Source organism: Thalia democratica, chromosome 2, assembly GCF_965202585.1.
Source record: "Thalia democratica chromosome 2, ktThaDemo2.hap1.1, whole genome shotgun sequence".
NCBI lineage: Eukaryota > Metazoa > Chordata > Thaliacea > Salpida > Salpidae > Thalia > Thalia democratica.
Window position 1 is genome coordinate 59,080,525 of NC_139166.1, and position 26,477 is coordinate 59,107,001.

The 26,477-nt window shown below is 24.5% G+C and overlaps 1 protein-coding gene across 1 annotated transcript; it reads left to right on the top strand.

Annotated features, from left to right (window-relative positions):
* The first annotated feature begins 17,305 nt into the window (after positions 1–17,305).
* LOC145828792 (BTB/POZ domain-containing protein 16-like) lies at positions 17,306–24,554 on the top strand. Its single transcript, XM_082936544.1, has 7 exons — positions 17,306–17,412; positions 19,078–19,227; positions 21,965–22,056; positions 23,513–23,636; positions 23,890–24,010; positions 24,126–24,290; positions 24,483–24,554. The coding sequence occupies exons 1-7, from the start codon at positions 17,306–17,308 to the stop codon at positions 24,552–24,554; spliced, it is 831 nt and encodes a 276-aa protein (XP_082792670.1).
* The last annotated feature ends 1,923 nt before the right edge of the window (positions 24,555–26,477 follow it).

Below are 26,477 nucleotides of genomic sequence, written 5' to 3' on the forward strand. Positions count from 1 at the left end.
AATAACTTTATTTTTAAATGTATTAAAAATTTATCAAATATATTTTTTGACTAACCTATTTTAGCCGTAACAACACTTATGTCCATTGTAGTACTCATTTAGATTTTAAAATAACTAAAAAGATTTATATATCTTTGTAATAATAAAAAGATTATATGAAAATATAAATACAAACTTTTACTTCTAAAACAAAGTTTTAACGAAAGTTTTATGTTATTAAACAAAATGAACAATGCCTATCATTAACAGCTTGCTACTAAAATCTGTAAGTAACTTAAAAAAAAACATTGACTTTCATATAGTCTAGGAGAGTTTCTAAAGTAAACTACTTTTTTTTGTTAAGTTTTTGTGTCTTCAAACACTTTGTACTAACATGCAGAAATGTGCTGTAGAAATACTTACATGTGGAAATCTTTGCATTCCAAATTACCTTCTTTGTTTCTAAACCACAAACCGAATATCAGCTCAGGTCATACGTAGCTTGCTTTGCACTTTTGATAAAAAAATCATTTTTTTATTAGATCATTCACTGTTTATGTCTTCTAACAGTTTTTACCATTGGCAACGCGTACGGGTGTTCGAAAAACACACAAGAATTAAAAACTCGTTTGTTTAACTAATTTTAAACTAATCTAACAAGATTAAAACACCACAATTAACAAAAACTGTTTGTAAACAAAATTTTATTCGTAAAAAACTAAGTTTTAACAGTTTTAGAACATTATAAAAAGTTTTTTCTTTTTAGGTGGAGCATATGTTCAAATGCTAACCCCACGCGACGCCCAAATTATGCACTATTTTATCGCAGAGGTGTTGCCATGTGGAAATCTTAACATTCCGATAAATCTTCTTTATTTCCAAACCACCTATTGACCATGAGTTCAAGTGCAGCTATCACGCGTGGCTTGCTATGTACTTTCAGCAAAAAAAAGTGGCTTAAAAAATATGCTTAACTTGAATAAAAGTTTAAATTTTATAGTTAATTGTTAAGAAGCATTTTGGTATAACAGTTTTGTAAAAAAAATAAACCTAAATTTAAAGTTTTGGAAAGAGTAAACTAAAAATTCAATTTTTAACTTTTTACTTTCATTAGTTTTACATCAATAAAATTCAAGTTAAACAAAAAGAAATCTTGTAGATATTACTATCTTTTGATCTAGAAGAAAAATGTTTTTTTTTTAGTTTTGAAATAAATCATTATAAAAATATTAGGCATTAACATACACATGCTTTAAAGTTAAATTTCCTTTAAAAGCTGATATAAATGTAAGTTTTAGCTTTACTTATCCAACAACTTTTAAATTTTTAGCTTACAACTTTATTTATTTAAAACTTTCAACCAGCTTCTTTGTTTAACATCACGTCGGTATATTTCAGCATTAAAATCACTGGGACTAAAGGCGAACATGCATAAAACGTTTTTATAGTTAAATGAATATACAGTTTGAAATTGAAGTCTCGAACTTTCGAATATTACGTGCCTTGTATAATTGTACATGTAACATTATGAAGTTTTTCAAAATAATTTTCTAACAGCCAGTTTTTCAACTGAACTCCATCTTAATTACAGATCATATTATTCAGTTGACAAAGTGCAAATTTTACAGCTTGTAGTAAATTGTTATTCAAATCATATTTAAAAAGTAAACAAAAAATTTAAACTGTTAGGTTTAATATATAATACAAACATAACAAATTTTTATACATAAAAACGTACTGACACAACTTTTAAACTAAAGGAGACTACAATTTTTGCTTATTGCAAGACTAAAAAAAGCGAAATTAATAGAAGCAAGATGAGGTTTTACAGATTTTAAGTAAAATTAAAGCCGTGGGCTAGTTATTTGGTATTTGTTAGAATAATAATTGAACTTGTTTTGCATAAACTATTTTTATAACTACTTAATTACTATTAACTAATTAAAGTTTTAAGTATTTGTAACTTTTATTATTATTTGTTTTTTAGTAATGTTTGGTATAACTAGTTTCAAATAAATTTAATATAATCTCGTAAGTGCATTTAAATATTTGTTTTTAAAATATTAAAAAAAAAACTGTTTTTAAAATTACAAGTTTAGTTATCAAAAAACTCGCCAGTCTTTATTATTGTTTCTGATAAAAATATTTTAATTTTCGATGTTTGTGAGTAAATATTTTAGACTAATGAAATCCAATTAGTTATCTAAATATAAAAAACAGAAAGTTAGTAGTATTTACTAACACTTCTTTTTATCATTTAAACTAAAGAACTAACTTAATTATTGAACTTTCAATAAAAAGAAATAGTAAAACTAAACTATATAACATTACCACGAGTTCTTAAAAACCGTTTGTAAGGTATGCTACAAACAAATATTAATTGCAATTTCACCAATTAAATAAGTATTTTATTAAAAAGAAAATTAAATATTTATTTATTATGTTATGTCAAAGAAGATATTAAAAATAATAATTGCAACTTGAAACTTATTTTTCCTTTTCAATAATTTAAACACATGTTTATTAGACGACTTTAGAAATTATTATGTGGTACATTAGTTGCGGTTTTAAGGTGAAATATTTTCAAATTATAAACTTTTTTGTTTTAGTCTAAGTGGTTTTTTCGGGCATAATGTATGTAATGTAATGTGTAAACCATTTAAAAGTGGTTTATTAAGTATATGAAATTAAATAAGTTCAACTTAAAAGTCATAATGGTCTTTTAAATATAATAAATTCAAAGTAAATTGACATGTTGTTATATGCAGCAAACCTTAACATATATATTTATATTTGTAATGTACAATGTTCAATTCTTACGTCATATTGTTTTTGTTTTTTTGTAAACTTTTGCATCGTTGTTTACCAAAGTGCTTTTTATTTTAAATTTGAACTGGCTGAAGATTAAAGACAATCTTTTTTGTTATTATGAAACAAATGTTCAAGTATTTTTAAAATCGTCATTTCAATAAATTATTTAAAAGCCCTTCAAGTGGGATCAGTAGAAGGTGTTCAAGTTTTAATATAACTTTATTTTATATATATACATATATATAGAATAAATTACATAAATTACATACATTACACATATATATATATATATATATATATATAGTGTATTGAACGATAAAAAAACTCTCAAATATTTGATCCTAGGACCTAGTGCACGAAAAACCTTACGGTTGTCGAGTCGCACACTACGGATACCTTTTAATGTCTTGTCAAGGACACCAGAAACAAAAAACTCATTTCAATTATGAATTCCAAAAAGGAATTCAAATAAAAATAAATAATAAATTCAAATTTGAAAATAGTTTGAATATGTATCTTATAATTCTATGGGAAATTTAAGTTTTGCACTTTTAACCAATAAAAGCTAATATTTTTTGTTTATACTGTTATGTTATTAATTTCAATTTTAAGAGTTTCTAAGTTGAATCTTAATCTAGAATGCATGCGTACACTTCTGTCTCACATTTTTACTATGATTGACTTTAAAATTAAAAACACATTTTTGTTCAATATCAAAAGGTAGCAATACTTAAAATATATATTTAATTGTTTACTTAACTGTTATTGATTTTAAACTAATTAAAGTGAAACAGTTCCTTTTTTTGCAATTACAAATTAAATTAAATACTTTTTCGTTTTAGTCTAAATGGTTTTTTTTGACATAATGTATGTAATGTAAAGTTTAAACTATACAAAATCGGTTTATTAAGCATATAAAAATTGAAAAAATTAAATTCTAAAACCATAATGGTCTTTTTAATGTAATAAATTTAAAGGAAATTGACAGAAAACTCTAACAAACTCATTTCAATTATGAAATTCAAAAAAAAAATCAAAAAATAGTAAACAATAAATTTAAAAACGAAAAATAAATCAAATAAATATTTAATAATTATATGGAAAACTTAAGTTTTACACTTTTTAATAATAAAAGCTAATATATTTTGTTTATACTGTTAAATTTTAATATACGTTTCAAGAGTCTTTAAGTTTAAGTTTAATCTAAACGCATGTTATTGTTTATTAAACGATAAAAAAAGCGCTGAAGATAGTTGGTTCAAGGATTTGGTGTACTAAGAAACCTTTTGTTTATCGAGTACACTTCTATCTCACATTCTTATTAAGATTGATTTTGAAATTAAAAAACTTTTTTTTTTCAAGATCGAAAGTTAGTAATATTTAAGTTATTTGTTTTACTTAACTTTTATTGATTTTAAACTAATGAAAGTAAAAACTGAAACAATTGCTTTTTTAATTCAATTTCTTCGAAGACTTATGCGTTATATTTCAACTTTGTTTAAGCAAAGTTTTATTTTACAAATTTAAGACAAATAAATGCATCTTAACAATTAATCATAAAATGTAAACTTTTACCCGAGTTAAGCACATTTTTGTAAGGCACAGTTTTCGCTTAATGTGTTAAGCAAGCTACGCATGATAGCTGCACCTAAGCTCATGGTCGGTTTGTGGTTTGAAAATAAAGAAAGTAAATAGGAATGCTAAGATTTCCACATGTAAGTTAAAAGTGGGGCAAGGTATAACATTCTGTAAGAAGCCATAATGACTTTACAAAAAAAAAGTGCATTTTTAAAACTCATGCAGACTATAAGAAACTGTATAGAACGAAAATTTACATATGGCTCGGTTTATAAAGTAATTGTAACTAACAATTAAAGTAAGTTTTAAGGTTATTCACGTGTTATGTTTGTATTTTTCTTCTATTTATAAAACACCTAGTGGTATTTTATATTAAAAACGAAGTTTTAGTTAAAGCTTTAACTTGTAATATATTCAAATCTTGTTAACTTTTAGTCTACATTATCAGTATCTCTTACTCTTAAATGTTCCTACTTGAACCTTTTCAGCATTTTTAACAAAAGCTAAATCTTTTATTTTACAAAACAGTGACGTACGAAGTAGTTGATACTGCTCAGCATTCTGTATGAAACGTCATCACCCGTCATCTCCAGCAAACAAACTCGTAGCTTATTCAATTGAAACAAAAAAGAAATCTATGTTTACAAACGAATACGTAAATGTGTACAATATAAGGTGAATAAAAATAACAGTTTATTTGTTTATGAAATTTAAAGAAATAATCTCACGTGCCTACGAAAATAAACAAGAAATATATCTCATGTACTAATAGCATTTAAGGCAGCTTTAGAAAGTATAAAGTCAAAATAGTTTTAGCAAATATTATCTCCACACAATCATACAAAAGTTAGACGTTAAACGAAAAATAAAAAAGACTCATGACAAGAAATGTTAATTTGTAATATAATTGTGCAGAATTATAAAAAAATTATACAAAACAGTTGTTTTATAAGTACATATTTACAAAAAAAAGTATAACTGTACAAAATACATTGTGCATTACTATTATTTTATAAAAAAAAAACTGTTCAATGAAAGATAAGTTGTTACGTCGAAGCTATTTACTTTGTATATAAGTATTAACATTAACATAAGATGTGCAAGTTTTAAAACAGTAAAAAACACATTTTATATTTGTAATTAGTGTTAAAACAAGCACATTGTAGCAGTTCTGTAAGTATACAAAGTTATGAGATAGAATTATTTTTGAAATAAATACATTTATTTCTATCAACTTTTAATTAAGTTATTTTTTTACAAAGCCACATTATTAATTGAAAGTCCTAAAAAAACACAGAAAAAAGATGCTGCAAAAAAGTCATATATTCTCGAAAGGCGGCGGAGGCGTCTCATCTTTTTCAGTTGTCAGCTGCAGTTTACCTTTTATTACGTCATAATAGTTCGGAGGGAGAACTGGCTTGCTTTTTAGCTCCATAGTAAGCGCGACGCTGTAAGGAGGAGGATTTCTTGCTGCTAATTCAGCTGTATTTTTATTAAAGTTTTTATTGATTGTTTGTAAACCTGTATTTTGCAATTGTTTTGTTTCCTTAATTAAGTCTTTTACTTTTAAAATAAGTTTAAAAAAGGTTTAACATTAAAAAACATTTACTTTTTGTAAATTAACTTTTACCTAACTTTTAACATACCCTCATGTTGTATTTTTCTTTTCATTCTGTATGTAATCCCACAATATACAACTAATATAAACAACAGAGCAGTAATCGATGAACATATTGCAACAATTGGTCTGAAATTTTTAAGTTAAATTCAGAATTAAAAAGGCGAATTTAGAGTTGATTTTAGTTTTTGTTTAACAAACTATAGAAACAGATTTTTTTTTAAATTTAACTTTAACTAAACGATTAGTTTAAAACTTTGTATATATGTATTTCTTACCTTTTCTGTATGTGAAACTTTAAGCGATTTATAAAGTTCAAATTGAGTGTCTAAGCTTATATTTACTAAAATTTTTGTTTAATAGACATTTAAAAAAAAAAAAAACATTTTAAACAACAATATTAAATGAGGTTGAAGCTGAAGAATTAAGTTTAAACAGACAATTAACTACGTGAGAGCGTTTTAAAATTAAGGTAATTTCAACAAGTTTAACAGATAAGTGAACAATAAAATCAAAATAATTACACTTGTTGCCTATCAGGATCGCAGCAGACGTAGGGAGGTGTATTTTTCTGCCTGAAAATCGGTTCGCAGCAACTCAGGCCGGACTGGTGACAGTTCAGTGCCGTGCAGAATTTTGTTGCTTCATCACTAATAGACGTACTAGTGTTTGACACTGCAAAAAAAATTATTGTTTACATCAGCTTTAGTTTGTTTTATTCAACATAAATTGACTGTCATGTTAATTGGTAGGTTGTTAAATAAAAAAAAAGTTTTTATTTATTGTTTTAAAACAAAAGTGTAAGAAAAAGTTTACGTACTTAAATAAAAAAATGTCAAGTTGATCGACTGACGTAAACTTGCCTTTTATGAGGTAAATAAAAATTAAAGTCAAAATGGTAGACCTAAAAGTTATTATTATTTTTGTAACTTTTGTAAACCATTTATTTAATTCATGATTTTTTTAGCATTTAGACGATTGATTTTAATGATTTTAAAAAAATAACATATTATGAACATGCTTTGTTAAATTAAAACATTTAAACTGTTAACAGGAAAAAATAAAACAATTTAGATAAATAAGCTAACAACACCACTTTCGAGCGCAATTTTTTTAATTTAAAAAAACCTCTACGGCAACTAATCATAAAAATAAACGAAACAGTGAGGTTTCAAGTGCTTACGTATGTCACATTAACTAACAATCAATCAAAGCAGTGAATTTATTTTATTGATTAGGTTAGGTGGAAAATACATTGAACAAAAATAATAAAAATGTTCGTTAAAACCTAAATTCAATAAATTTGTTTAACTTGTTAACTATTAAACACGTTTATAAACATTGTTTTAGCAAACAATAGTTTGAAATAACTTTATTTTTAAATACTTTTAAGCTTTATATATATTAATCAAATATCTTTTTTAACTTACTTATTTTAGTCGTAACAACGCTTATGCCCGTTGTAGTACTCATTTATATTTTTGAATTAACAAAAAATTAATTTTATATTTCTGTAATATTAAAAATTTTGTATAAAAAAAAAACTTCTTCTTTAAAAAAAAAAGCTTTAAAGAAAGTTTTCAGTTATTTAACAAAAAAAAAGCTTATCATCAATAGCTAGTACTAAAATCTGTAAGTAACTTAAAAAAAATATATTGACTTTCATATAATCTGCGAAAGTTTCTTAAATACACTTTTTTTTGTAAAGTCTGAGTGCCTTCTAACACTTTGTACTAACATGCAGAAATTTGCTGCAGAAATACTTACATGTGGAAATCTTTGCATTCCAAATTACCTTCTTTGTTTCTAAACCACAAACCGAACATAAGCTCAGGTCATGCGTAGCTTGCTTTGCACTTTTGATAAAAAAATGATTTTTTTTATTAGATCATTCACTGTTTATGTCAACTAATATTAGTTACCATTGGCAACGCGTGGTATTCTTGTAAGGGGGTTCGAAATATACACAGTTAAAAATCCTTAGTTTGATACTTTTTAAACTAATCTAACAAGATTAAAATACCACAGTTAACAAAAACTGTTTGTAAACAAAACTTTATTCATAAAATAACAAGTTTTAACAGTTTTAGAATATTATGTTAAGTTTTTTTCTTTTTAGGTGGAGCATCTGCTCAAACTTTAAAACCCCACGCGACGCCCAACTTATGCACTAATTTATCGCAGAAATACTTCCATGTGGAAATCTCAACATTCCAACTAATCTTCTTTATTTTCAAACCACCTATTAACCATGAGTTCAGGTGCAGCTATCACGCGTGGCTTGCTACGTACTTTTAGCAAAAAAAAAGTGGCTTACAAGATATACTCAACTTGAATAAAAGTTTAAGTTTTATAATTAATTGTTAAGAAGCATTTTTATATGCCAGTTTTCTTAAAAAGAATTAAACCTAAGTTTAAAGTTTTGGAAGAAATAAATATTTATTATTATTTATTTTTTATTGTTATTATTTTATTATTAAATAAAATTTTTCAGTTTTTACTTTCATTAGTTTTACATCAACAATACTTAAGTTAAACAAAAAAATGTTGTAAACATTACTAACTTTTGATCTGTAAGAAAAATGTGTTTTTAGTTTTGAAATCAATCATTATAATTATTTTTGACAGAAATATACACATGCTTTAAAGTTAAATACAGATTTAAATGTAAGTTTTAGTTTCCACTTATTCAAACAGCTTTTAAATTTTTAGCTTACAACTTTATTTATTTAAAACTTTTAACCAGCTTCTTGGTTTAACATCACGTCAGTATATTTCAGCATTACATTCACTGGGACTAAAGGCGATCATGCGTGAAACGTTTTTACAGCTAAATGAATATACAGTTTGAAATTGAAGTCTCGAACTATCGTTTATTACCTGCCTTGTATAATTGTACATGTAACATGAAGTTTTCAAAAATAACTTTTTTTACAGCCTTTCTATTTTTCAACTTAGTTCAATCTTAATTACAGATCATATTGTCCAGTTGAATAAAGTCTACGAACTTGTAGTAAATTGTTATTTGAATTATATTTTCAAAGTAAACTAGCAATTTTAATTGTTTGTGTTTAACTTCTTTTTATACAAACGTTATAATTCTTTTAAACACAAACATGTTATATCACAATTTAAAACTATAGAAACTGCAATTTTTGCTTATTATAGGACCAACTAAAGCAAAATAGTTGAAGTTTTGGTTTTACAGATTTATAATTAAAATTAAAGCTGTGGGCTGATTAATTGGTGCTTGTTAGAGGAAAATTTGAGTTTGTTTTGCATAATTTTTTTTATATCTTATTAATTACGATCATCAAAACAATTAATTTTTTATTACTGTTTTTATTTTCATATCTTAAAAAAGTTTGATTTACCTAGTTTTAAATATATTTAGTTTAATCTCGTAAAAGCTTTTAAATTTTTGTTTTTAAAACGTTTTAACAAAAACTATTCTCAAATTTACGAGTTTGATTATCAAAAAGCTCCCCAGTCTTTAGCATTGTTTCATATTCAAATATTTTATTTTCGATGTTTGTGAGTAATAATTATGTTTGACTAAAGAAAGCCTATTAGTTATTTAAATATAAAAAACAGAAAGTTAATAGTATTTTTTAGCACTTTTTTTATCATTTACACTAAAGAATTAACTTAATTTTTTAACTTTCAATAAAGTGAAGTAGTAAAATAAAACTATATAACATTACTACTAGTTATTAAATGTCCTTTGTGAGGTATGCTACAAATAAATATTAACTGCAATTTCACCAATTAAATAACTAAATTATTAAACTTACAAAAATAGGATTCAATTTGTTATGTTGTTTTTTAATAAAAATGTTAAAAACAAACTTAATTGCAACTTGAAACTAATTTTTAATTGTTCAACAATTTAAAAACATGTTTATTATACACTTTTAAAAGTTATTGTGCAGTAAATTTGTTGCGGTTATAACGTGAAATATTTTTAAATTAAATAATTTTTCGTTTTAATCTTAGTGGTTTTTTTGGGCATAATGTGTGTAATGTAAAGTGTAAACCATTTAAAAGTGGTTTATCAAGCATATAAAATTAAAAAACTCAATTTCAAAGCCATAATAGTCTTTAAAAAATAATAAATTCAAAGTAAGTTGACATGTTGTTGTATGCAGCAACTTATATATGTATATATAGCTTATTGAACAATAAAAAAAACGCTAAAATTTGGTCCTAGGACCTAGTGCACGAAAAATCTTACGGTTATTGAGTCGCACACCATGGATACCTTTTAACGTATTGTCCAGGATACCAGAAATAAAAAAACTCATTTCAATTATGAAATTAAACAAATAAATTCAAATACTAATAAATAATAAGTTTCAAAATTGAAAATAGTTGAAATAAGTATTTAATAAATGTATGGAAAATTTAAGTTTTGCACTTTTCAACAATAAAAGCTAACATTTTTTGTTTATACTGTTATATTTTTAATTTCAATTTTAAGAGTTTCTAAGTTGAGTTTTAATTTAGAACGCATGCATATACTTTTATCTCTTATTTTTATTATGATTGATTTTAAAGTTAAAACAATTTTTTTTCAAGATCAAAAGGTAGTATCAATATATATCTATTTGTTTTATAACTGTTATTGATGTAAAATTAATGAAAGTACAAAGTGAAACAATTGCAAATTTTTGTTTAGTTTCTTCTCAGACTTATGCGTTATGTTTCAACAAAACTTAAGTATGTTTTTATTTTACAGAATTGACACATCAAAATGCATCTTAACAATTAAATATTAAATGTAAACTTTTACCCAAGTTAAGCACATTTTTGTAAGGCACAATTTTCGCTTAAGGTCTAAAGCAAAGTACGCATGATAGCTGCACCTAAACTCATGGTCGGTTTGTGGTTTGAAAATAAAGAAAGTAAATTGGAATGCTAAGATTTCCACATGTAAGTTAAAAGTGGGGCAACTTAAAACATTCTGTAAGAAGACACAATGACTTAATAAAAAAATGTGTACTTTATAAGTTCTTGCAGACTATAATAAATTTTATGGAACAAGAATTTAATTTAATTTTTAGTTTTTACTTATTCAAATAACTTTTAACCAGCTTCTTGGTTTAACATCACGTCAGTATATTTCAGCATTACATTCACTGGGACTAAAGGCGATCATGCGTGAAACGTTTTTACAGCTACATTAACCTCTCGCTTATTTACGCACATTGTGTCCTCAGAAAAAGTGCGTAAAGATATGAGAGATCGTAAAGAAACGAGAGGTACCAAATATACTCACTATAAGGTTTTTTTTAATATTGCTTCTAGTTAAAAGCAGACTGGGCACTTTCCCACTTTAAACTATTTGTTTACTTCATTTATAAATATGAAAACAACAGATAAAACTATACATATATTAAAAAAAAAGGATTTGGATTTTTATAAAATAATAATAATACGAGTAGAAATAATTTTACTATTTTGATGTTAAGTAGAAATTATTTTTATTTTTATTTATAAATGTCATTTATATTCTATTCTACTTAGCAAATTCAATTTATAATTAAGCATTTCTTTACAACTATAAAATGGTGTTTATTAATATATAGGGCAAGACTGCTATATTATTTCTTTGTGTTTTAAACTCTCATTATTTCGTTATACTTTCATTATTAAACACAGTCATGTTTATTTCAGAATTTTGATTTAATCTCTTATTGTTAACAAAATTTCTGATATACTGAGGTATAACTAAATGTTTATCAATTAGTCAAGGAACATAAATTTACAAAGTCTAAAAATATAGAGATGTGTGTTAGCATTCAAAAACATATTTTAATTTAGAAATATACATTAAACCTAATTTGTGCAATATAAAAAAAAATAAATTTTTTATTTTCCGAATTTTATAGAGTTCTGAAATGCGTAACTAAACGAGAGTGCGTAACGTCACGAGTGCGTAAAGATCCGAGAGGTTACTGTAAATGAATTTTACAGTTTGAAACTGAAGTCTAGAACTTTCAAACATTACGTGCCTTGTGGAGTTGTACATGTAGTATTATGAAGATTTTAAAATAATTTTTTAAGAACCTAACTGTTTTTCTACTCCCATCATCACTTTCCTACGATCCATCAAAATTACAGATCATATAATTCAGTTGACTGAAGTCTAACAGCTTGTAGTATATTGTTATTCAAATCATATTTAAAAAGTAAACAAAAAAATTTAATTGTTGGGTTTAATTTACTAATACAAACATAACAAACTTTTATACATAAACACGTACTGACACAACTTTTAAACTAAAGGAGACTACATTTTTTGCTTTTGCTTTTATTAGACTAAAAAAAGCGAAATTAATTGTAGTAGTTGAGGTTTTACAGAATTATAAGTAGAAATAAAGCCGTAGGCTGATTAATTGGTATTTGTTAGAAGAACATTTGAATTTCTTTTGCATAAACTATTTTTGTAACTACTTAATTACTATTATCTAATTAAACTTTTAAGTATTTGTAACTGTTTTTACTATTTGTTATTTAGTAATTTTTGATATAGCTAGTTTCAAATAAGTTTAATTTAATCTCGTAAACGCTTTTAAATATTTAATTTTAAAATATTTTAACAAAGACTGTTTTTAAATTTACAAGTTTAGTTATCAAAAAACTCGCCAGTCTTTATTATTTTTTCAGAAAAAAAAATTTTTCGATGTTTTTTAATAATTATTTTAGACTAAAGAAATCCAATAAGTTATCTAAATATAAAAAACAGATGATAATAGTACTTACTAACACTTTTTTTATCGTTTAATTTAAAGAACTAAGTTAATTATTTAACTTTCAATAAAAAGAAATATTGAAATTAAATTATATAACATTACTACGAGTTTTCAAAAACCGTTTGTAAGGTATGCTACAAATAAATATTAATTGAATTTTCACCAATTAAATAAGTATTTTATTAGTTAAGAAAAATAAATGTTTTATTCTTTAGGTTATTTCAAAGAAAATATTAAAAATAATAATTGAAACTTGAAACGTATTTTTTCCTTTGAATAATTTAAATACATGTTTATTAGACGACTTTGAAAATTATTGTGTGGTACATTAGTTGCGGTTTTTAAATTAAATACTTTTTGGTTTTAGTGGTTTTTTGGACATAATGTATGTAATGTAAAGTGTAAACCATTCAAAAGCGGTTTATTAAGCATATGAAATTAAATAAGTTCAATTTAAAAGTCATAATGGTCTTTTAAAAATAATAGATTCAAAGTAAATTGACATGTTGTTATATGCAGCGAAATTTAACATATATATAGTTTATTGACCGATAAAAAAAACTCTAAAAATATTCGGTCCTGGGACTTGGGGCACGAAGAACCTTACAATTATCGAGTCGCACACCACGGATACCTTTTAACGTATTGTCCAGGACACCAGGAATAACAAACTCATTTCAATTATGAATTTAAAAAAGGAATTTAAATAGTAATAAATAATAAATTCAAAATTGAAAATAGTTTAAATAAATATCTTATAATTCTATGGGAAATTTAAGTTTTGCACTTTTCAGCAATAAAAGCTAACATTTTTTGTTTATACTGTTATATTTCTATATAATTCTAAGAGTTTCTAAGTTGAATTTTAATCTAGAACGCATGCGTATACTTCTGTATCACATTTTTATTATGATTGATTTTAAAATTAAAACATTTTTTTTTTCTAGATTAAAAGGAATACTTAAAATATTTATCTATTTGTTTTACTAAACTGTTATTGATGTTAAACTAATGAAAGTAAAAAAATTGATTTTTTTGCAATTGCAAATTTCTTCCCAGACTTATGCGTTATGTATCAACAAAACTTATGTATGTTTCAATTTTACAAAATTGACACATCAAAACGCATCTTAACAATTAATCATAAAATGTAAACTTTTACCCAAGTTAAGCACATTTTTGTAATGCACAATTTTCGCTTAATGTGTAAAGCAAGCTACGCATGATAGATGCACTTAAGCTCATGGTCGGTTTGTGGTTTGAAAATAAAGAAAGTAAATTGGAATGCTAAGATTTCCACATGTAAGTTAAAAGTGGGGCAAGTTATAACATTCTGTAAGATGACACAATGATTTAACAAAAAAAAAGTGCATTTTATAAACTCTTGCAGACTATAAGAAACTGTATGGAACGAAGTTTACATATGGCTCGGTTTATAAAGTAATTGTAACTAACAATTAAAGTAAGTTTTAAGGTTATTCACGTATTATGTTTGTATTTTTCTTCTGTCTAGAATACTTTAAAAAATAGCAGCTATACTTTAAAAAAAATATGCTTTAACTTTTATCCCATAAAGTAGACATTGTTAAACTATAGTTTTATTTATAACTTTAGTTTTTAATTCTCGTTTATTCTTTTCACAAACTTGTAGACTAAGAATAAACTTTATTTAAATTAAAATTTAGAATGACCATAATTTTGATTTTACGTACTTTACAGTCTTTTATGTGTATTATTACAAAATAATACTTTGCATTTATAAAGTCAAAAAAAAAAAACTGTAAAAACGTTTAGTTAAATTAGCAAGGAATATCCATTTAGCAGTTCTACTTATATAATTCAAACTTTAGAACATTTTTTTTATAATGCAAAACTTCAATGTTTACAACTGTAATACACTCTTTATCTTATTTGTAAATAAAAAAATTGAAATTAAAACCTATTATATACTCAATTTTTAAGTAAAAACTAAACAAAATATTACAAAGGTTTAAAAAATAGTTGTTAAGTAACAATTAAATATTTTTGAGAGTAATATTAAATATTAATCATTGTATTTATGTAAATTAGTATAAAAATAGTTACTTAAACGAAGTAAATTAAAACTTTTAGAGTCTTTTAAAATTTACAGAAAATTTGTAGGATCATAATATTTCAACCTTAAAACAGAACATCGAATAATATCAGTGTTTTATCTACAATAAACACCTTTTATTTAATACTTTTTTCTTTTCATTATATTTAACATCTAACTAAAATTGTATTCTTTTACCCTGAAAATTACTTTGGGCTATATTAGTAGTTTTTAATTTATATTAGTATACTTTGTCAAAAAGTACTTACAAGATAAAAATTTAACATAATATAATACACATCAAAAAGAAACCAATAGCACTTGATAAAAATGTTTAAATTTAAATTCGAAAAACTTCTAATTAAAATTAGTGAAGGCCTAGTCGAACTATAACTTAATAAAAATGTTAATATGAACACGCTTTGTTTTAATGTTTGTCAATATAATTTTAAACAGTCAACTTGTTTAAACTACCAAAAGTAGGATAGATAACTAGATTTTTGGTTCATATTTTGGCTTGACTACTGTTTAAAAAAACAAATAAGTTTTACAATATTAAGTGTATTAAATAATTAAAGAAAAATTTGAACATATATTTTAATGCTCTTCAAAAATTTGAAGAGAAACTTTTTTTTGAAGAGAACATTGTATTCAAAGTTAAACTTTGCATAATCTTTTCCAGTTCAAATTCATAAAAACAACAAGTAAAAAATAACTTTCTATGAACTGATAGTATCACTATCCTTTTTAAATAATTATTCTTCTAAATTATTGAATTATAAATTAATACAATTATCTTAAGACATACTTTGTTTACAGAGTTTTTTGTTAGCAACAGTACTATTACTTTAAAAAGTATTTTATTTCCAAAATGCTGTTTAACCTTTTAAGAAACATCAAAATATAAGTTAGGATTATAAAAAAGTTTATTAGTTGTTCAAAACAAGAATTTTAATAGCATTAGTTAACTTACTAAACAAATTTTTCATTAGTAAAGTTTTGTGTAACATTTTTACCGAATTTGTTTAAAGAGTCTTAATAAATATAAAAATAATACTAATTAGTATCATTCTGTAATTTATCGTTGAGTAAAAGATAACGAAAACAAGCACTGTTGTATTAACATTTTGAAAAATATAATGCACTTGAAAAAATTTTTCGTAAAAAAACATAAATGTTGCATGAAAATTTCAAAACAGTTAAATTTCGAAGCTCGCGTAGTTATGATCTTTATTAATTCTAATGTTTTGATAGACTATTGTTATTAAATAAAACTGGGCTTAAAGTTGTCAATGCACACAAAGTCAAGTATATCTTATCTAAATCTTTGTATTTTTAGTGCAACTTTAATGGCTTAAATAAAACTCATGATTTACTGTCGCAAAAACCTCCAAATTCTAGTAAACTTTCTTATAAATGTTGTAACAAGTTAGTGAAAAACTTATTTTTACAAATACTTTTTTTTTTGTTAAACTATGAAATTGTGTGTTACTTATGAAACATGTGTTTAGTTTTTAAAGTGAATTTTTCATATTCACATACGGTGTACTTATGGTACCAATAATCTTTTAAGTTTAGACAGAAATGTTTCAAAAATAAATTCATACTAGAAATATTGTGCATATTTTTAGTTACAACTTTTAGCAATCTTTGCTTTTGTCACTTTACAAATGTTCTTTTAGTCAGATCATTTATTTTAAAACAGTTTGAAAATTAAAAGAGATTTAAAGAGTTTGTAAGTAGTAAAATAATATTTTTATTTTTTTTACTTAATTATTTTTAGTGAAATTGTGTTTTTTTTTGCAAGTATATAACGGTTGTGATTTAGAAAACAGTTAATCATTTAAATTTTATCGTTAAATGCAACAAATAATTTTTTTTTTTAAATCAGATTGCTGTTCAAAAATATTAGTCCTAACACAAGGAGATAGATACTCAATAAAATAAATTTGTTTTTAATTTATTTTATTCAAGTTACGATATTTAACTGTTTAACCTGTACATCAAACAAAAATAAAGTCGTAATACAATTAGCACGTTTATCACTACTAGTGAATGTTAATTGTACTTAACTTTCGTCTTAGTTATTTATAAACAGTCTTTATTGTTCATTTTGTTTTTGGAGCTTTATTTTTGTCTAATGTGATCTTACTGTGTATGAAGCTAAACGTCGTAACGTGAATAAAGTTTAAATTGAAGTTTTTATGATAACGAAAAAAAAAATATTGACAAAATTAATACTTTAGCTTAAATTATTGAATTGTTTAAGTTTACTTATGTAAAGTAACTTTAATACTTTTCGTTACTATAGTGAAATACAAAGCTTTACCTAATTTGCATTTTAGTTAAAAAAGTTATAAGCTATATTCGCGTAAACATTATTTTATTTCTCTTAAAAAAGTTTTTTTCTTTGTACTTATGTTTCAAAACAATACTTTCATTCTTATTCTGAAAGTTACACTGACAAACAGTTTTTGTTTAATTATATACATGAAGCTGGATATAAAAAGAGAAAGCACAATAAACCAACCGCTGATGGAGTATAAAAAGCTAAACATAACTAAAGAAAGATGTTATAGTATCGGCTTGACAAACAGGTATTTATAAGTAGGGTACTTACTTAATTTATTACAATTTAGTTAGTTTTTATCAAAGTGTTATATTTGTAAAATTATTTTTCAAAGATAAAAAGAATACGTTGATTATTTATAACGTTTTTTATAGTCTTATACTTGTTTGAAAAATACTTTTTAAAGTATAAGTCATAGTCTTATAGAGAGTTTTTAACAAAATATACTTTTTTATAAAAATAAAGGTACAAAACCAAAGCTGACCCGGCAAACTTTTTTGCAAAAAAGCAAGTTAAACTTTTCAAAACTTCACAAAACAACCGAAAAATTTTAGAGAAATACATTAAACAAATTGAAAACGGTAAGAACATAATAAAGTAAAAACTAAGCAATACAAATATTTCAATCAAATGTGTTTAATTTCAGATAAAAAAGAATCAAAAACAATTTTAAAAGAAAAGCTACCGTTTGAATGTACATCCTTTCGAACTTATGAAACTTACGACGAAAATAAATTTTCAAATAAATTAATAGGAAACGCAAAGTAAGTTCCTTGAATTTATATATTTAATAAAAAAAAATAAAGGCAGATTTTTGTATAGAAAAAAAGACCATGAAACAGGAAAAATCGATTCTCTAAACCAGTTTGTTTCTGTTTACAGTGAAACACACCATCTAAAACCTGGTTTGTGAATTATTTCTAAACTTACTTACAGTATTTACTTGTAATATATAAAACGAATCAAATTAACTATTTCAAACTAAACGATACTCTTAATAATGTTTATTTAAACTTTGTTTGAAAAAATAACTTTAGAAAACTAGACCTAAAAAATACTGAAAGCAAAAATTATTTTAAAACTTAATGACCAATAAAAATAAAATAAAAGAAAATGTAAACAAGCAATATTAGATCTAATTAACTTTGTTATTAGAACAATTAAAAATCAATAAATACCTTTTTCAACATTAAACCTGTATAACAGGTATACTTTTTATGTCGGCTTTATAAAGTAAAATTACTTTCAGAGATGTTTTTCAAAGTATAACATCTTTATTTTATTAAAAAAAAAGACTATTAGAAGTAAATAAATACAGGTTTATGCTAAATATTTTATCAGTTTTATTTTGATAATTTTAAGAAATTTAATTTAAAAGTGTTACAATTAATTTTTTAACTTAGATTATATGAAGCTTAAGTTGTTAACTTTATGAAATAACAAAAAAGTTTTGTACTCTACTCTATAAAACTTTTTAAAGCTTATATTTATACAGTAACTTTTTTTTTGTGTTTAAATTTTTGTGTTTTACTTAAAAGTTAGTACTCTTGAGATTTGAAAGTCTATTAAAGTCTCATGCTTAAAGATAGCTACTAAGAATAACATAGTTGTTATTCTACAATTTAAATGTGGCATATAAAAGTTCGATTGGTTTCAGAAAAAAAGAATCAAAAAAACTTTTAAACAGTTACTTTGCTATCTGAAAATAAAATATTATAAGGTAAACAAGTATACGAAAACAACTAACTTTAAACGATTGTGATTTTTTTTACTATAACTTGTCTTTATTGTTACCATCAGTTTTGTTGTTCATAAATACTTTCTCACGTATTAAAGGATATTTTTAACGAGAACAACTAAACTTTACAGACGTTGTGCTGCTTTTTAAGGATTGTAAGTTTCTTTTGCACAGCTCCGTTATTGAGAAGTCAGAACTTCTGCGAAGCATTTTGCATCGAGACGATGATAGCTTCAATTTTAAGTCGCCATTAGCCGAAGCACTCGACACTTACATTCAGAACTCAAGCTTTTACAGTGATGAGTACAAAGAGCTCACTAAAAGGTGACTATTTATAACTTTAGCTGATAGTTTAGCTTAGTAAATAGTTTCTAGTATAAATTCATTACTTAAAAATCAACTCGCTAATTTATAAAAGTTTATAATTTATCAATTGCACTACTACTTATTTATACTTATAAATTCAGATCTGTTGCGAGAATTGAACTTGTATTTTATTGTTTTTACAAACAAAAAGCTTAAATGGAATTTTTTTTTCAAGGTTAACAACAAAGGACAATATTTATAAAAATAGCAGTCAGTTTGATAACTGCTTGAAAACGATAAAACTAAAAGTAAAGAATGAAAATGTCTCTTCTCAAGGTTCGATATTGATTCTTACAATACGTTATTTGAATATTAAAAAATAAAAGATAGCAATATTGCTCTTAACATAGTGAAAAATAAAGTAGTAATTTTAAGTTACAATATAGACTTGATATAAAGGTTTACGAAAACTAGTTTTACTTTTATTATTTATTTATGTCTAAATATATTAGACAACTAATGTTTTTTTGAAGTCATTTTCGTATTGATAAAAAGGCAACTACTTAAAAATAACACTAAAAAAGATAACTTTACACACATTTTTCGTACTTTATTTTAATTTAATAATACTATTTAAAAGAGTTTCATAGAGTTAAAACAACTTTCAAAGTGCATTTACATCTATTAAGTTTTATTTACAAGCCTTTTTTAGCATAACAAAAATTACAAAAACTTAAGTATTTTTTGTTATGCTATATTATCGTAACAATAATATTTTTAAACTAAGCTAGCTATAAAAAAGACCTTTAATTTTTGCTTTAATTAAGTTATCTTTTTCATAATCCAAGCATCTAAACTAGTCACGAAAAATGAGCATGAACTAGTGACGTTCTATAAAACTACTTACCTCAACTAGTTTCAGTAAGTAAAATGTTTCCATTCACTTAAATAAAATTAAGGACAAACAAAGTAAATTACAGGTGTGGAAATCGCACTATTAAGTTTGTATTGCGATGTTCAATTTTCAAACGATATAGAAGTTTCCACAGTTCTACCGGCAGCTAGCTTGATGAGAATTGACAATTTGTTTCAAAAGGCTGAATACTATATTGTCGACAATTTAAATGTTCAAAATTGTTGTATGTTTATTAAACTTGCTTTAAAGGTATGTGGGTTTTGTTTTAGTCAAAAAAGTTACTTCAAAACAGGTTAATTTATTTTTTTGTAAACAAAACTCCTTAAGTTCAAAATTTTAGATGTTATAATAAATTCTTATAAATTTAAACTAATGTTTTGTCTGTATATATTTTTAGAGTTTACTCTTTTATTTGCTTTCTTAAATAACATTTTAAATTTAAGCTAGAAACATAGTATATGAGAATTAAGTTAGAAGACAAAAAAGTTTAAAGAAAACTTAAAAAACCTAATTTATAAACAAAATTTTAAATGAGATGCTTTTTTTTTCTTCTAATTAAACAAAATATGTAGTTTAAAAAATTTTGGTTGCTAATACATCAACTGCCAGTTACAGAATAAATTATGCAACTAAAAAAATGTTACATCGTATAACTTTAGTGACCTTTATATAAATTACTACTCTAAAAAACATAAAAATAAATGTTTATAAAAACATGAACTAACTTTTTAATATCAACTACAACAAACTTAAGTGCTAAAATTGCTTTTTTAACATGTTACTTTTCAGTACAAATTACAAGAAGCCTTGGAACATAGTGAAAAATGGCTTCAATATAACTTGATTGGAAATCTTTCATCTTCATTGCAATTAAAAGACCTTCCAATGTCAGTTTTTGAAAAAGTAAGTTCGAATTATTTACTTCTAACTGATAATTTTTTATGAAGGCCTAGCGTAGTAAATGAATAACTAAACTTTAACTTCAACACAAAGGTTTTAAGTTTTTTACAGTTTTTAACTATTATAAATGATAAGTAGTTATTCACTTTAAAAGTCTCTGATAAAGTTTAATGAAATACAAAATACATTTCAAAAATATAAAGTTGAATAATATTTTTGAATAACATAAAGTCAAAATGATTTAAAAAAAGTAAATAATCATCTTAATTATTTTCTTTAATATATTTAGGTATTATCCAGTTCTAATCTATTTACATACAAAGAGTATGCTATATACAAAACAATATGTTACTGGGTTTATTACCAGTTTCACAAAAAAGTGCAAAGTTTTCCAAATCAGATGGCTGTTTTCTCATTTTTTAGCTGGTTGGTTTGAAAATTAAATTAGTTATTAGCATGGTTTTATTCTAAAGCATTGCTTTATTTATAATAAATACATTGAAAATTTACAGTTAAGCTTTATAGCTCAGTAGTTATTTTTAATTTATTATTTGTTTTGAATATTCAACAGTTTTTTAGCATTTCATAACGTTTCAAAATAACAAACTATAAAAATTGTTTTGAATAATTCATTTGACTGTGACTATATTAAATCATTAGCTAACATGTATTTAAAATGCTAACTAGAGTTTTATACTTTTATAAAGTGTACTTTTATACTTTGTACGTTTTTAAAATGTTATTTTCATCATTTATTTCAATATACTAGTTCTTTGTAGAGCTAACATTTTTGTAGTTATGGCCTTTACTATTGTACAAGCCAAACTAAACTAAAACTTAAGCCCTAGCTAAGCATTTAGCTAGCTGTATAACAGGTTTACATAAAAAAAAATAAAGAAAAAATAAAGCAGAACAAGTTAAAATGAAACATTTTTACAGCCACGATAAATCAGAGACTTTTCTTCAAGCAGAAAAATGCGATAAATTTCAAAAACTTTTTAGTTCGTTGCGCTTACAGGGAATTACTGAAAGTATGTCTGATTAAGTTATTTTCAATGAAATATTGAATAAAATAAAATTCTAATGTAGTTTGTGATTACACTACCTCTGTTAAAACTCATCTTTTGTACTTAAATGTCCTGGACAAAATATTAAATTGTCCCTGTGGTATACGACTCGATAATTAGAAGTTTTCGTACACCAGGGCTTTAGACGAAAATTTTTGAGCGCTTATTTTTTTCGAGCAATAATAATTAATTAGTAATCATAATTTAAGATATAAACAATTTTACTTTTTGATATGTTGTTGTATAGGCTTAAGTAATTTCTTAAAGAATATTAATGCTCAAAAACGATTTGTCTTCAAACTTTGTATTAGTTTATTGAAAGACAAAAAAGACGCTCAGAATATTTGGTCTTAGGACCTGGTGTACGAAAAAATCTTTTGGTTATCGAGTCGCACACCACGGGGCACGGATACCTTTTAACGTCTTGCCCAGAACATAAAAACAGGGTAGTCACTCCCTTTTCAAAAATTTTTCGAGGTTTTCCAAAATCCTTCCAGGTTTTTAAAAATACACATTTCGGGTCTATTTTTAGTTTAGAGTTATGTTTAAGGTAAGAAACTGTGTTAAAAAGAATAAAAACATTGAAAACATACTGTAAAGCTACTTTAAATATGTATATTTATATGATAGATTTTTCGAGTCAAATCAAAGTTTTACTACTGGAAAATTCTTAAAATTCCAGGTTTTTTCAGGTTTTTTTAATGATTATTGTTTAAAATTCCAGGTTTTTTCAAATTTTCTCAAATTCCAGGTTTTTCCAGATTTTTTTGCCCAAAATTGTCAAGTTCCAGATTTTCCAGGTAAAGTGGCAACCCTGATAAAACCTTGTAAAACATCTTTAGTCAAACTTAGATCAAATATATGGAAAATAACTATTAGTTTTAATATATAAAGTATTTAATTTTGTAGCCTTGTAAATACACATTTTAAAAAGTTAAATTAAAATTTAAATAAAAAACTAAGACAGAACTTTTGCTTTTTGATCACTATCTTTTAAAACTTAATTACTTACTACTTAGACAAAAATCACTTTAGTGTATATCAGTTGCTAATGTCTGATTAAACATTTTTTAAAGTTTGTATTTAAGCAGAACTTTTATACTTTTTGAACTTTCTTTGTTCAGAACTCATAATCATTTTGCTCGTTATAAAACCGCGCAAAAAGTTATTAAACCCAAAAACTAAATCCTCAAAGGCCTTTCGTAGTTGTAAATGTTTAAGTTTAATATTTTATTTAGCGATTTTAAAATAAATTCTTATTAACAGTTTAGGGTTGTATTTCAATGCTTATGTTTATATTAACTATCTACGTAGCACAAGTAATAATAATATTTTAGTAACAGAATTGTTTTTTTTTGAGTTTAATTTTTAAAGCGCTTCTAGTATATTTGATTTTCAAAAAATACAATGATGTTTAAAGGTGATCATGTACAAGACATGATAGATATGAACATAATTCCTGAATCTAAAATAATTCAGCTGGATAATAAAACGACAAACGGAGATATCTCAGCTTTTGTAAAATTTTCAAAGTCTGCAAGCAGGTAAAGTTCTTGAATTTTCAAAACTTTTATAATAACAAATAAATAATTTTATCTTAAAGTATCAAACTTATACAGTATTAGCTAAAACTTACAAAACTTATACTTTATAACGATGAGTTACAGTTTTTAAAAACTAAAAGTATTGTCAATTTTTAATTAAAACCATGTTTAATGGAGTCTAAAGTGTACCACTGTTCTAGTTTTAACTTTTTATGATTTATTTAAATAAGTTTATAAAATTTCCTCTGTTTAGGTTTGGAATCATACTTGAAAAACATTGCAGTTTTAAATCTCAATCATTTCAGCATTTTAGCTTCCACTTTGAGCTAGTTGCAATGAAAAATAAAAATGGAAAGGCTTCTATTTACTTTAAAGTATTCAACTAATTAATTTATAAATAATTTTTTGAAGCACATTATCAAGTTAAGATTACTTACATTTTTACACATCACTGATTCTAAATTCATAGAAAACGTTATGTTTTTTTAGCTAATAACAGACAACGAGTTAGCTCTTGAATACAACCCTTCTTATCGACCAACTTCGCGTAAGAACAGAAAAGTCAAGTATGAAATTATGGCGGGAAATATTAACAACTGTAAATCTTCTGGAGTTTTAGAGAAACACTTCAGTGTCGTCGACAAAAAAAGCAAAGTTTGTTTATAGTGCAAACATTTTTGCTAATAAACTTTTTCTGTGGAATACTAAATACCCTGATACAACAAATAATAACTACTATATAAACAGTTGCAATTAAACTTGTATAGAAGTAAACATAACCACTTGAAGAAGCTTTTTTTTTTGTTAATGTAATTGCTTAATATTTGAAACTGCTACTTTTTTCAGGTAATTAGAGTAGAAACAGACGAAATTCAAACCCACATTTCTCTACACTTAATGTTTCCTTTATACCAATAAATAATGTTCTATATACTTTTTTTTTGATTTTTAAACAAACACTCAGTTTTAAAAAGAACTTAGTTAAATAAATAGTATTTCAAAACTTCATATTAATAAAAAATAAGCTTTTAAGTTAAGTTCTAATTTTAACTTTCTATTCACTTATTTTACAAAAGTTTGAATTTTGAGTATAGCTCCTAATAAAATTTTGATGCATAAATTTAATAAAGAATAACTTAAAATGCTGTTTGTTACTTATTTATAAATGTATTAAGCTACTAAACACGCAATAATTTGCGTAATTCAAAATAAAATTTGATATTTTTTTGCTATGGTGCTTATTAGCATAACTATGCTGAAGAATTAGCAAATACTGACGATAAGACTATTGCTTGATAAAAAAACAGTTTATTATCAAAATGACTTAAAATAAACTTTATTTTAATCAAAAAAAAATAGCAGCTGAAGTTAAACTTACGGTGGAAAAAATTCCGCACAGAGTAGGGCACAGTAACCTGCCACCTAGGTACGTACTGTCGGTATGGTACGCTTTTTTCAGCCTAAAAACGCTGTGTTCAAAACTCAATTTACTTTCTGCGTTGAATTAAAAAAAAACTAACCTTAAGTAAGACAAAAATATTATATGTAGTATAAACTATACTATTATATAATAACTATACTGTATTTTAATACTCCGTTTCAAGTACCAACATCTTATACGTACTTTACAATCTAAAACATATTAATAAGTTGATAACTAATTATTAACTTCATTAAGTAAATTTATCAATTCGTTTGTTTAATTATACATTAAATTGATATTTTTGCTCAAGTGAAACTACAGTAATGTACTAAATACTTTCTATTGATATTAACTTATATCAACCCCTCTTTTGCCAATTTTAAATTAGGATTCGGCCGATTCCGAATCTAGATATTTTAATGATTGGAATCTGAAAGATTTAATTTGTTTGTTATATAAATACATTATAAGTTTATAAATAATAGTTACGTATTACATTATCATCTATTTCGTATGAACAATTTTTTTAACGTGTTAATAAGTAATTACATTTTTATTTAAGAATAATTTATTTTAAAAGCGAACAAAAAAACGAATGTCTTGCTGAAAAAAAAAGCTAAATACACAAAACTTAGTTTCAATATTTTGATGTCCATGCAAGCAACATTAACAATTAAGTAGTGCTTTTGTTTGCAAAATAAATAAACAATAGACTTTAATGCTTAAAGTAGAAAACAAATCACAAAAAAAGTTAAAACATTTTGCGTTTATCTTAAGAGTTAGTTCTTATTGTGACCATAAACGAATTAGAACATAAACTGTTACAAGTTTTCATATTTATAAAACAAAGTGCAATTGAAAAAACATGGAACCGTAATAAATTAAAATATAATACCAACTGTAGTAAAGGCCTAAAAAAGAATAGGAGCTACAGTTGTAATAAAAAGTTTTTAAATTCCACATACAATTACACTTTTATCATAACAAAAAAGAAATATAGATTAACTTAAGCAACTGTTAAACAATATAAAACGAACTACAATTGCAAAAGATGTCTCTGTTATAATACAAAAGACTATTCTTGTTTTTTCAAGTTCTGGTGGAGAAATAAAAGTGTTTCGCCGGTCTTTGGAAGCTATCGATTGCGCTTTTGCTCGTACAAACTCCCAGCTTTAATAAATAATCTTTCAGAATACACAGAAGATGATGGTGCAGCAAGATATTTCCTTGAAACGCTGGCAAGATGTGGGTATTTTGTCTTGTTTAAGTTCCATTAGTTTAAGACTTCATCCTCTTCAGTTTTTGCATTAAATTTTTCTGTAGCAAAAAATCCCTTTATTTCTGCTTTAATGTCGTCATCAATAAAATCCTGTTGCTTTTGTTATTTCCTTTGATTCTATTTTAAACAAAGAATAATT